A 13,648-nucleotide genomic window follows, 5' to 3' on the forward strand; every position below is an offset into this window, starting at 1 on the left:
CCACCACACTCCCTGTCAAAGATAAGACATTGGTTTCAAAACTTTCAAAAAAGAAAGAAAAGTAGATGGAGGCTGGGCGCAGTGGCTCACATCTGTAATTCTTGCACTTTGGGAGGCAGAGGGGGGTGATCACTTGAGCCCAGGAGTTTGAGATGAGCCTGGGCAACATATGAGACCTCACCTCTATTAAAAAAAAAAAAAAAAAAAAAAAAAAAATCAGGCCAGGCATGGTGGCTCACATCTGTAATCTCAGCACTTTGGAAGGCTGAGGCGGAAAGATCACGAAGTCAGGAGTTCGAGATCAGCCTGGTCAATATGCTGAAACCTTGTATTAAAAATACTAAAATTATCCAGGCTTGGTGGTGCGTACCTGTAGTCCCGGCTACTCGGGAGGCTAAGGAAGAAAAATCACTTTAACCTGGGAGATGGAGGTTGCAGTGAGCCGAGATTGCGCCACTGCACTCCAGCGTGGGCAAAAGAGCGAGACTCTGTCTCAAAAGTAATAATAATAATAAATAAAGCAAAAACATGAGGCTGAAGGATAGGTTGAGGCTGCAATGAGCCATAATCACACCACTGCACTCCTGCATGGGTGATGGGAGTGAGACCTGTCTCCAAAAATAATAATAATAATAATAATAATAATACAAAATGATCTCATTTTTATAAATTTGTAAACCAAGTAGGTAAGCCAAAATGTAAGCCAGTTTTCTCTGGGTGGTGAGATGATTAACCCTAAATTTTCTATTTGTTGTATGTTCCAAATGTTAAAGACACCAGCTACCATTCATTAACCATCTCTTATGTGTCAGGAACACATTTACTACTTTTTTTTTAAGATTACATTATACATGTTCATTGTAACAAATTGGAAAACCCAGATAACTATTGAGAAAATAAAATCATTTATAATCCCCAAACTTTAACATAACTACAGTTAACATTCAGGTGCATTTTTTTCAATCCCTTTCTGTATCATAAGCTACTTATACGTAGAAGTAGGACTGGCCAAGCATGGAGGCTCACACCTATAATCCCAACACTTTGGGAGGCCAAAGTGGGAGGATCACTTCTTGCACCAGGAGTTTGAGACCAACCTAGGCAACATAGTGAGACTCTGTCTCTACTAAAAATAAAATAAGTTTCTGTATCCTAACATTTTTCAGTTAACATTACTCCATGAACAATTTCTAACATCTTTAAATATTATTCAAAAACATAATTTTAACTGTTCTATGGTATTAAATAATTTATAAATAAATATATTTATTGTAACTTAAATAATTTGTTATAATTTCTGCATGTAAATCTTGATTTATTTAACAAGTTCCTTTCAGTTGAATATTACTTTTGATTTCAAATATTAGAAATAGCATAATAGTGAAGATCCTTATCTTTGTCTTACTTCCTTAGGATAAATTCTTAGAAGTAGAATTCCAAATCATAGGATAATTAGGTTTGTTTCTGTGTTTTTTTGAGATGGAGTCTTGCCCTGACACCCACACTGGAGTGTACTGTCGAGTTCTCGGCTCAGTGCAACCTCTGCCTCCTGGGTTAAAGGATTCTCCTGCATCAGCCTCCTGAGTGGCTGGTATAACAGGCACACAACACCATGCCCACCTAAATTTTGCATTTTTAGTTGTGATCAGGTTTTGCCACGTTGGCTAGGCTTGTCTTGAATTCCCAGCCTCAGGTGATCTACCTGCCTTGGCCTCCTTAAGTGCTGGGATTACAGGTGTGAGCCACCTTGCCCAGCCTGATAATTAGTTCTAAGGCTCCCAGCACACAGTGCCATGTTCCTCTTCAGAAAGAGCAGATCTTTCTGTATTCTCTTAAGCAGTACAGTGACTCACAGATTTCCCTGCGTCTTCAAAAATACTATTAAGAAGCACTGGGTTTTTGTTTTTTGAGACAGGGTAGGGTCTTGCTCTGTCATGCAAGCTGTAGTGAATGGCCTGATCTTGGCTCATTGCAACCTCCACCTCCTGGGCTCAAGCAATCCTCCCACCTCAGCCTCTGGAGTAGCTGGGACTTCAGGCATGCACCACCACGCCCAGCTAATTTTAACATTTTTTCGTAGGGGAAGTTTCACCACGTTGGCCAGGCTGGTCTCAAACTCCTAGGCTCAGTGACTCACCCACCTCAGCCTCTCGAAATGTTGGGATTACAGGTATGAGCCACCATGCCCAGCTGAAGCTCTGGATTTTAATTTTTTTTTTTTTTTTGTAGAGACAGGGTTTCGCTATGTTGTCCAGGCTGGTCTCAAATTCCTGGGCTTACGTGATCCTTCCACCTCAGCCTCCCAAATTGCTGGGACAACAGGGGTCAGCCACTGTGCCAAGCCTTAATCTTACTTTCTATAATCATGCATGGCTTAACAACAGAGATATGTTTTGAGAGATGCATCATTAGGTGATTGAGTCTTTGTTGTGTGAACCTCATAGACTGTACTTACACATACTTAGAAGGTATAGCCTACTACACACCTATGCTACATGGCATAGCCTATCACTCCCAGGCTACCTACATGTACAGCACATTACTGTACTGAATACTATAGGCAATTGTTACACAATGGTTAAGTATTTGTGTTTCTAAATATAGAAAAGGTACAGTAAAAATACAGAAGTATAATTTTACAGGACCACCGTCATACACACAATCTGTCACTGACCAAAACATCACTACACAGGGCATGAGTGTACTTGTGAACTGAGACAAATAGCTAAACCTCGCTCTAGCCAATATCTCTTGGCTCTCAATGGAAATGACATTGCCTATATGAGAGACTTTTCTTAATGCTCAAATCAGATTAATGTACTATCCAAAGGTTATTCAAGTGAATAATATCAACTGTAAATTAGCATCTGTAGATTCTTTTGCACTTATAAGGACACTCAAAAACTTTTAAAATCCCTAGCTTTCTGCCTATATGTGTCTGTCTATATGTGTTTTAAGACTCAGTATAAAGGCCAGGTGTGGTGGCTCACAGCTGTAATCTCAGCACTTTGGAAGGAAAATCTCTTGAGGCGAGTAGTTCAAGAACCACCTAGGCAACACAGAGAAACCTTGTCTCTACTAAAAACTTAAAATAAAAAATTAGGGCTGGGCGCAGTGGCTCACGCCTGTAATTCCAGCACTTTGGAAGGCCGAGGTGGGCGGATCACAAGGGAGGTCAAGAGATCATGACCATCCTGCCAACATGGTGAAACCCCATCTCTATTAAAAAAAAAAAAAATGAAGGCCGGGCGCGGTGGCTCAAGCCTGTAATCCCAGCACTTTGGGAGGCCGAGGCAGGTGGATCACGAGGTCGAGAGATCGAGACCAACCTGGTCAACAGGGTAAAACCCCGTCTCTACTAAAAATACAAAAAATTAGCTGGGCATGGTGGCGCGTGCCTGTAATCCCAGCTATTCAGGACGCTGAGGCAGGAGAATTGCCTGAACCCAGGAGGCGGAGGTTGCGGTGAGCCGAGATCGCGCCATTGCACTCCAGCCTGGGTAACAAGAGCGAAACTCCGTCTCAAAAAAAAAAAAAAAAATGAGCCTGGCGAGGTGGCTCACACCAGTAAGTCCCACCTACTCAGAAGGCTGGGCAGGACTACTTGAGCCCAAGTTCCAGTTTACAGTGAGCTATTAGAGCACCACTGTACTCTAGTCTAAGTGACAGATGGAGACCCTGTCTTACAAAAAATATATATATATATAGACTTCGTATATAACCAGTATTTTCTTTTTTTTTTGAAACGGAGTCTCAGTGTCGCCCAGGCTGGAGTACAGTGGCGCAATCTCCGCTCACTGCAGCCTCCTCCTCCCAGGTTCAAGTGATTCTCCTGCCTCAGCCTCGAGTAGCTGAGATTACAGGCACCGGCCACCACATCTGGCTAATTTTTTTGTATTTTTAGTAGAGACAGAGTTTTGCGATGTTGGTCAGGCTGGTCTTGAACTCCTGACCTCAAGTGATCTGCCCACCTCAGCCTCCCAAGTGCTGGGATACAGGCGTGAGCCACCGCACCTGGCCCAAACAGTATTTTCTTTTCTGTTATTTGTATACAGGGTTTTGCTATGCTGCCCAGGCTGGAGTGTAGTGGCTATTAACAGGTGTGATGATTGGGCACTATAGCCTCAAACTTCTGGACTCATGTGATCTTCCTGCCTTGGCTTCCCAAGGAGCTGGACCACAGGCATAAGCCAACATGCCTGACTTAGGATCAGTATTTTCAGTGACCCACTGGCTCTTGAAGAGTTGGGGTTTTTTACGTTATCATCTTCAAAAAAAAATTTTTTAAGCATGTGCTGATAGGCCTTTCCCAAAAGGACTTCCCCAGAATTCAATTTAGATATTATTATATTACCACTTAAAAACTATTTTTTATTCAAATTCGTTACATCCTTTTCATCCCTTAAGTAATATTTCTCTCAACCGTTTTATAAGTCCAAGGTGAGGTTAATGTTGTTTATCACTGCTAAAGGTAGAGACCTTTAAAATTGTTGTCTTGCAAAGATGCCAAATATATAATCTCACTCCCTTTACATGTAAACTTCTTGTATTAGTCAACAGGTTTTTGGCACTACTGAAATAAAACAGGTATTAATGCTCTTAACAATGATCTATTAAAGGACAGAAAGCCACAATGATCTATTAAAGGACAGTAAGCCTCAGATCTGAGGGATGATAAATAAGCCTCATTTCAGGAGAAAATTATTATCAAAAGGCCTAGCCATCATGCTTACAAGAGTTTGACTCAATTAAGTAAAACAAAGTGATTAATAAAATGTGTCTGTGATCTATAATGTCTATATTCCAACTGACTAACTCAATTGGTTTGTTTCTAAATATATTTTAAAATATAAAAAGATATCTGCATATTCAAGAAGGCATTTAGTTTAGCTCAAATAGTATGCTTGATATATTCAACATGGCATTAACAGTTAACCCAAAATAATCAGTGTTCTCTATCATTTTGGCTGTGACTTTCTTTTGGAATTGGGAGAGGGTGTCATGGGGGTTTGCAGGACAAACACTCCTGAGATTCTCTCATTTTAATCCTGCTGCCAAAATTACACCAAACGGAAATAGCTATGAGGAAAATGTAAACGTTTTGATGTTATCAGCAGTTGAAAATATGCAAGAGTGAACCTCATAAAATAAATTCTAGACCTGATGTAAATTTTCTTTCAGGAGCCCAAACGTTTGTTTTCTTTCAAGGCTATGTCATCCATTTATTTTCCCCTCACGCCACCGGAATTTGTTGGTTCCATCTCTATGGAAACCATTCAGAAGGATGATAATGTGAAGTCTACTGCCCACATGTGCACAGCCCTCCCTATCAGTGCTGGTGGCGTGCAGTATTACTCTCTGGTTCAGATCAGCTTTCAGAGAATGGAAAGAAACAGTATTTAAAATGCACCTGAAAAGCGAATGAAAAGTACAGGACAACGTCATCTCCTTCTCAAAACACTGGCTGCTCCTACAGCAAATTAACATCTGTCTACAGCCAGAAAGCAATATGGTGAATATTCTGTACAGCCACCAAGAGCAAGGGCTACTGGCTAGTATTCGGATGCCTGGAACGCTGCAGCCCATTCATGTACTTTTGAGGCTTTTCTTAAAGGGGAAGAGAAACAGGCCATTTTCTTTTCAAATCAACCTCAGAGTTTACCATTCAAATTTTTACCAATACCACAGTGAAAAATAAGCCTTCATCAATGCAAACGCATTGACATACACTACAGAGAAACTAGTTCTTGATTTTCCTGTCCCCTTATTAATAAAGAAGTGGAGCATACTGAAACTAAGAGTTATGTGCAGGAACAGCAATACAGGAATGATTGTACTGAGAGGTCAAGCTCCTATAATGATATGATGAAAATAACTGCATCTATGACAAAGCATCAGGACAACATTTGCAATGATGGAAAAGAAAAGATGCAAAGTGTTGACCAAATTGTTAACACCCATTGATTGACAGCATGTACTTGGATATTTCAAAAGCTCCTGTTGATGCAACTTATGATTTCCCATTTAGGGAATCCTACATTCCCTTTAGTAAAGTTGGTTTTTACATACGTTAATCTGAAAGACAATCTGTGCCCCTTGCTAGGAATACCTTTGAATTGCAGAGGTAACCACATACTCTGTCCTCACATCATAATGATCCTGCTAGAAATAAAAGTTACCTCTTATACAATCTAACATCAAAAAATCACCTAGGAATTATCATCATACTCGATCTATGTTTGATTTGTTTCCATACTGGAAATAAAAAGTACGCACCCAGGCCAGGCACGGTGGCTCAAGCCTGTAATCCCAGCACTTTGGGAGGCCGAGGCGGGTGGATCACGAAGTCAAGAGATCGAGACCATCCTGGTCAATATGGTGAAACCCCGTCTCTACTAAAAAAAAAATACAAAAATTAGCTGGGCATGGTGGCGCGTGCCTGTAATCCCAGCTACTCAGGAGGCTGAGGCAGGAGAATTGCCTGAACCCAGGAGGCGGAGTTTGCAGTCAGCCGAGATTGCGCCATTGCACTCCAGCCTGGGTAACAAGAGCAAAACTCCATCTCAAAAAAAAAAAAAAGTATGCACCTGTATTTTCAAATAAGATGTCTTCCTTTTAAGACTAATGCATCATTTAAAATAAAATTTCAACTCGAAGTTTCTGGTGTATAAAATGGCACCAATCCAAAAAGATGGGAAAGAAGAGCCCACCGTTCCTCCTCCAGTTAGACCTTATTTCTCAATGAACTGAAGAGGCAGATGTCCTGAACTGCCCTCAGATGCTTTTGGAACCACAGCTTCTGCCTGTCAGGGGAGGTCCAAGGTGTTTTCTTGTTTGGTATTGAAATGTAAACCTCTATTTGCTTCTTTCTCTCTCTCCCTCTTTTTTTTTATATATAAAGGAAAGAGGTTTAATTGACTCAATTCCACATGTCTGGGAAAGCCTCAGGAAACTTACAATCATGGTGGAAAGCAAAGGGGAAGCAAAGCACATTCTTCACTAGGGGGCAGGAGGGACAATGCACACAGAATAAACTACCAAACACATAAAACTATCAGATCAGCTGAGTACAGTGGCTCTTGCCTATATTCCCAGTACTTTGGGAGGCCAAGGCAGGTGGATCACAAGGTCAAGAGTTCGAGACCAGCCTGGTGAACATGGCAAAACCCCATCTGTACTAAAAATACAAAACTTAGCTGGGGGTGCTAATGCATGTCTGTAATCCCAGCTACTTGGGAGGCTGATGCAGGAGAATTACTCGAACCTGGGAGGCAGAGTTTGCAGTGAGCTGAGATCGCACCACTGCACTCCACCCTAGGTGACAGAGTGAGGCTGAATCTTGAGTAGATGGGACTACAAGCAAGTGCCACCACGTCCAGCTAATTTTTGTATTTTTAGTACATATGGTGTTTCACCATATTGGCCAGGCTGGTCTTGAACTCCCAACCTTGTGATCCACCCGCCTTGGCCTCCCAAAGTACTGGGATTACAGGTGTAAGCCACCATGCCTGGTCTGTTCTGCTATTCTTAAAACTGCACATAAACATTATATGTGTGTGTTATCATATATAGCCAGGGGTAGTGATTCATGCCTGTAATCCCAACACTTTGGGAGACTGTGGAAAAATCACTTGAGCCCAAGAGTTCGAGACCAGTCAGGGCAACATTGCAAGAACTCATCTCTAGGAAAATAAAAATAAAAAGAACTTTGAAAGATATATTATACATTTCATAGCCGAGTACAATGACTTACACCTGTAATCCCAGCACTTTGGGAGGCCGCGGCAGGTGGATCACGAGGTCAAGAGATGGAGACCATCCTGGTCAACATGGTGAAACCTCATCTCTACTAAAAATACAAAAAATTAGCTGGGCATGGTGGCACATGCCTGTAATCCCAGCTACTCACTCAGGAGGCTGAGGCAGGAGGAGAATTGCATGAACCCAGGAGGCGGAGGTTGCGGTGAGCGGAGACTGCGCCATTGCACTCCAGCCTGGGTAACAAGAGCGAAACTCCATCTCAAAAAAAAAAAAAAAAAAAAAAAAAGCTAGATGGGAGTGGTGGTACACGCCTGTAATCCCAGCTACTAGGGAAGCCAAGGCATGAGAATCACTTGAGGCCGGGAGGCGGAGGTTGCAGTGAGCCAAGATCACATCATTGCATTCCAGCCTGGGCAACAGAGGGAAACCGTGTCAAAAAAAGAAAAAAGAATATATTATATATTTCAAAAATTATGTATCAGATATCTATTTCAAGTATTAGATGTTGGATATATATTTCAAATTTTCTTAACACTTATAAAAAGAAACTCTGGCTTGAAGTAGCTTAGGTTTCCAGCAGACTCGTTGGTTTTAGAGCCTGGCCTTGCATATTATGCTACTACTATTACAAACCTCTTCCTCCATGAGAAAAAAATGCACAAAAAAAGTGAAGTGTGCTCTGGATGTAGATCTGCCTGATGATGCATGGACAGAGGTATTGGACACAGGTCTGAGGATGGCAGGCATTCCATTTCTCTCATCTGCTCATTCTTCAAGCCTCAACTTCCTGACATGAGGACAAACCCAGGACTCCTCTCATTTTCCTCAAGCCATGCCCTTCCACGCTTTCTCTTACGTGGTGTCCCTTCAGTCTAGAATCTTCTCCACCTAGCATGATCTTGCTCCTCACCTGACATTCTTCTGAAATTTCATTCTTCAGTCTTCCCAGGCAGCTGGGGTCTTTGCCATTTTTTCTTTTTTCTTTTTCTTTTTTGAGACGGAGTCTCGCTCTGTCACTCAGGCTGGAATGCAGTGGTGCAATCTCTGCTCACTGCAATCTCTGCCTCCCAGATTCAAGCCTATTCTCTCTTTTTCTTTTTTTGAGACAGAGTTTCACTCTTCTTGCCCAGGCTGGAGTGCAATGGCGCCATGTGGGATCACTGCTACCTCCGCCTCCCAGGTTCAAGGGATTCTCCTGCCTCAGCCTCCCAAGTAGCTGGGATTACAGGCATGTGCCACCACACCTAGCTAATTTTGTATTTTTAGTAGAGACAGGGTTTTCACATGTTGGTCAGGCTGGTCTCAAACTCCCTACCTCAGGTGATCGGCCTGCCTTGGCCTCCCTAAGTGCTGAGATTACAGGCGTAAGCCACCACACCTAGCCTATTTGGTTCTTTACATCATACAGCAAAGAGCAACGGAAAATAATGAAATAGCATGGAAGTGGAGTAGAAATATTTTCTCAAATACAGGAGAAATGCTTTCTGTGTTAATTCTGTCAGTGAGGGCAGGAGTGGGCAGGAGACACAGACATGGATGGACAGACAGATACACACACACACACACACACATGCAAACACACACACACACACACACACACAGACACACACACACACCTAGAAGTAGGAGTGACTTACCTAACTGTTGAGGTGAGACTGGAATAAGTAACTGATCATGTATAGCTCAGGCCTTTCTCATCTTTTTTAGATGAGCCTGTCTACAGAATGCACATGTTCTCTTTCTCTATAAAGTGCCAGCAATAAAGCTTATGTTATGATCTCCAACACATGTCTGTCAGTCAGTTGTGAATCAAAAATCTAGGGGGTGGGAGGGTAAGGGAACACGATTATCCATCCCCCTTAAAAATCCTAACAGAGGCCGGGCGCGGTGGCTCACGCCTGTAATCCCAGCACTTTGGGAGGCCGAGGCCGGTGGATCACGAGGTCAAGAGATCGAGACCATCCTGGTCAACATGGTGAAACCCCGTCTCTACTAAAAATACAAAAAATTAGCTGGGCATGGTGGCACGTGCCTGTAATCCCAGCTACTCAGGAGGCTGAGGCAGGAGAATTGCCTGAACCCAGGAGGCGGAGGTTGCGGTGAGCTGAGATCGTGCCATTGCACTCCAGCCTGGGTAACAAGAGCAAAACTCCGTCTCAAAAAAAAAAAAAAAAAAAAATCCTAACAGAAAGGCCGGGTGCTGCCGCTCACATCTGTAATTCCAGCACTTTGGGAGGGTGAGGCAGGCGGATCACCTGAGATCAGGAGTTCAAGACCAGCCTGGCCAACATGGAGAAACCCTGTCTCTACTAAAAATACAAAAATTAGCAGGGCATGGTGGCGGGCACCTTTATCCCAGCTACTCAGGAGGCTGTGGCAGGAGAATCACTTGAATCCAGGAGGGAGAGGTTACAGCAAGCTGTGATCTCACCACTGCACTCCAGCCTGGCAACAGAGCAAGATTCCAACTAAGTGGGGTGGTCAGGAGAAATCCTAACAGAAGACAGAGGACCAAGATTCTCTCCCAGACACCCCCACTGACTCACTGAGTTAGCTCTGAAGTAGCCAAAGTCCCAGCATCTCCAAGGAGAGTAAAGCCCACCCGCAGGTTTCACATCTTACTCAAATACAGCACAGAAATTCAGTTGGAGAAGACAAAGAGATGACCAGATCCACAATTTAGCATCCTAGCAGATGTTATGGGACTGGAAGTGGGAACAAACCTCTAGTTTATCAACATTTGCGCAAGAACATTTCCCAATCCAGAGAAATCCGTTAGCTTCCCGGAGCGTGGAGACAGCACTGGGGAGTGGGTGCCCTGTGGAGGCTCTGAGACTGCATGGGGACAGGTGGTGGATGGAGAGAATTACGCAAACCACAGTAGCCCTGTTCTTGAATGGAGAAATACATTACCATCCTGAGTTCTCCAGTAAGTTCCGCAAAATCGTCTGTGGCACTGAGCAGTTATAATAGCCCATGCCAATATATGATCTCCAGATCTGGTTTTTGCTTGAAATGGCATGCAGAGTTGCAAGGATTTCATTTTCACCTGATTGTGGAAAAGAGAGAAATGTTACAGAGAGAAGATATCTCAGAAAAGAGCTCTAATTACAGTTTGAAACCCTCATTTTTTTTGAACATTTATGAGAGAATAACCATATGGAAAGATAAGGGTCATCCATCCAGCCAACACTTAGTACTGTATGCGACATCTCAAAAAAAAAAAAAAAAAAAAAAATCCCCAAACATCACTAAATTTCTCCTCAAGGTTTGCCCCTCATCATTGTTTTAACTCTTCCCTTATTCGGTTCTGTTTGCCAGAATTGCCCATTTTAATACTTACCCCATTCCAGGTTTTTTCTACTCCCTTTCTTTTTCTGCTGTATATAGCTAAATAAAAATTCTGTCTAATTCCCAGTGAAATACTGTATTTTTCTTTGGCTAGAGTCACCGAACTAAAAAAAAAAAAAAGAAAATACTGTGTTTTATCTTCTAAACTGCCTTACACTCTCTGGAAGTAGGCACAGCTTCAGTCTAATTAACACATAATCTACATTTTTCTCTAAAATTGTTCTACTCAGTTGCACATTCTTCCTTTCTGTCACCAAAAGGGCAACTTATAAAAACACCATCATCCAACAGTAGAAAATATCAGTTGTGCAGGGCACGGTGGCTCATGCCTGTCATCCCAGCACTTTGGCAGGCCAAAGCGGACAGATCACCTGAGGTCAGGAGTTCAAGACCAACCTGATCAACATGGAGTAACCCCCATGTCTACTAAAAATACAAAAATTAGCTGGGTGTGGTGGCGCATGCCTGTAATCCCGGCTTCTCAAGGGGCTGAGGCAGGAGAATCGCTTGAAGCCAGGAGGTGGAAGTTGTAGTGAGCCAGGATAACACTATTGCACTCCAGCCTGGGCAACAAGAACAAGACTCTGTCTCAAAAAAAAAAAAAGAAAACAAAACAAAAAAGAAAGAAAATATCAATTGTAATAGAAGACTCTCATGCAGGGCTGAGCACAGTGGCTCACACCTATAACCCCAGCACTTTGAGAGCCCAAGGTTGGCAGATCGCTTGAGTTCAGGAGTTCAAGACCAGCCTAGGCAACATGGTGAAACACAGTCTCTACCAAAAAGACAAAAAATCAGCCAGGTATGGTGGTCTGCACCTGTGGTCCTGGATACTTGGGAGGCTGAGGTGAGAGGATCACATGAGCCTGAGAGGTAAAGGTTATAGTGAGCTAAGATGGTGCCACTGCACTCAAACCTGGATGACAGAGTGAGACCCCCATTTCAAAACACACACACACACACACACACACACACACACACACACACACACAGACACCTTCGTGCAGTTTCTACCAGCATTCTCATTAATTAAGAAGTATAAAAATGCTTGGCCGGGCGCAGTGGCTCACACCTGTAATCCCAGCACTTTGGGAGGCCGGGGTGGGTGGATCACGAGGTCAAGAGATCGAGACCATCCTGGTCAACATGGTGAAACCCCGTCTCTACTAAAAATACAAAAAATTAGCTGGGCATGGTGGCGCGTGCCTGTAATCCCAGCTACTCAGGAGGCTGAGGCAGGAGAATTGCCAGAACCCAGGCGGCGGAGGTTGCGGTGAGCCGAGATCGCGCCATTGCACTCCAGCCTGGGTAATAAGAGCAAAACTCCATCTCAAAAAAAACAAAAAACAAAAACAAAAACAAACAAACCAAAAAAAAAAAAAAAAAGTGCTTGGATGCAGGTGGGACCCTTTTTCGGGTCATTCATATAACAAAATGATAACAGCATTTGACATTTATTGAATATTATTCTGCCAGGAATTGTACCATATGCTTTTTGAGCAGCCTAGGACACTGAGGATTGAAGATAGTCACTTGGTTGAGGTCACATGACTTTAAATTAAAGGATTACTAACCCAGTCTCTATAACTACAGATTCCACACTTTAACTCACTGGACTAAGTTGAGAGCTGCTACATGAACAGCTCTTACCTAAAAAGGTAAGGGTACTTTTTAGATACAAATGACATCATATGGTTCTTTCTTTGCCTCTCTGCATAGATATAGATCATGCTACTGAAATTTAACTGGAATTTAGCTACTTAGGAAAATGTCTTCTTTAAGATCTTCTTAGGGACGCAGTCACTTAACCCTAGGAATTGATTTATTTTATTGTTCTTCAATCAGAGAAAAATTTAGGTACAGAAAAATCTATGACAGCAAACTGGCAAGGAAGACACTTAACATTGTTTTAACACTATTGAGCTCTATCTGAATATTATTTGCATCAATCTTTATCCTCAAGTAAAGTACTTTCACCCCCCACCACACACACACACACACACACACACACAGACACACACAGAGACACACACACACACACCCCACTCCACGTGCTTTCCCAGGAAATAAACTGACAGGAGATTTGGTACTTTGCCAGAGTAGAGTAAGGAAAGAAAGGGTAGCCTTGAAGGTATCCATTTCATGAGTAAATATAATCTAACTACCTTATGGAAGATGATCTTGCCGTCTTCCATGGAAAGTTTAGGAAGTAAGTAAAAATACAATAAACCCACATCTAAGATAGGCAAGGACAGCATCCCTAGAAACAATTATGCAAGAAGTCCAATCACTTCCCAAACAATCTTCTTAGGGGCAGAATGATTCAGATGCCCAGTAGGAGGAAAGATGAATTAGCAGTGCCTTTTAGGCGAGTCCAACTTCAATTACGATCCTGCCAAGGCGGCGGGGGTGGGGGGCGGCAGGTCCCTGTTCCGCATTATACCATGTAGACAAAGGATCCAGCTCTCAAATGACAACGGTCTGTGAAGGGCTTTGTCTGTCAAACTGAGTTTAGCCTTTGGAAATCAAGCTGGAG

General features: G+C 42.7%; 1 protein-coding gene across 1 annotated transcript in view; it reads right to left on the reverse strand.

Annotated features, from left to right (window-relative positions):
• Positions 1 to 13,648, reverse strand: part of GLDC (glycine decarboxylase) — a 117,623-nt gene that overhangs the window by 77,225 nt on the left and 26,750 nt on the right. Inside the window, exon 3 of the mRNA XM_003928172.4 lies at positions 10,675 to 10,810. Within this exon, the coding sequence (XP_003928221.1) occupies positions 10,675 to 10,810 (136 nt within the window). The remainder of the gene's footprint in view (positions 1 to 10,674; positions 10,811 to 13,648) is intronic.

The sequence above is a fragment of the Saimiri boliviensis genome, chromosome 2 (assembly GCF_048565385.1).
Source record: "Saimiri boliviensis isolate mSaiBol1 chromosome 2, mSaiBol1.pri, whole genome shotgun sequence".
Lineage (NCBI taxonomy): Eukaryota > Metazoa > Chordata > Mammalia > Primates > Cebidae > Saimiri > Saimiri boliviensis.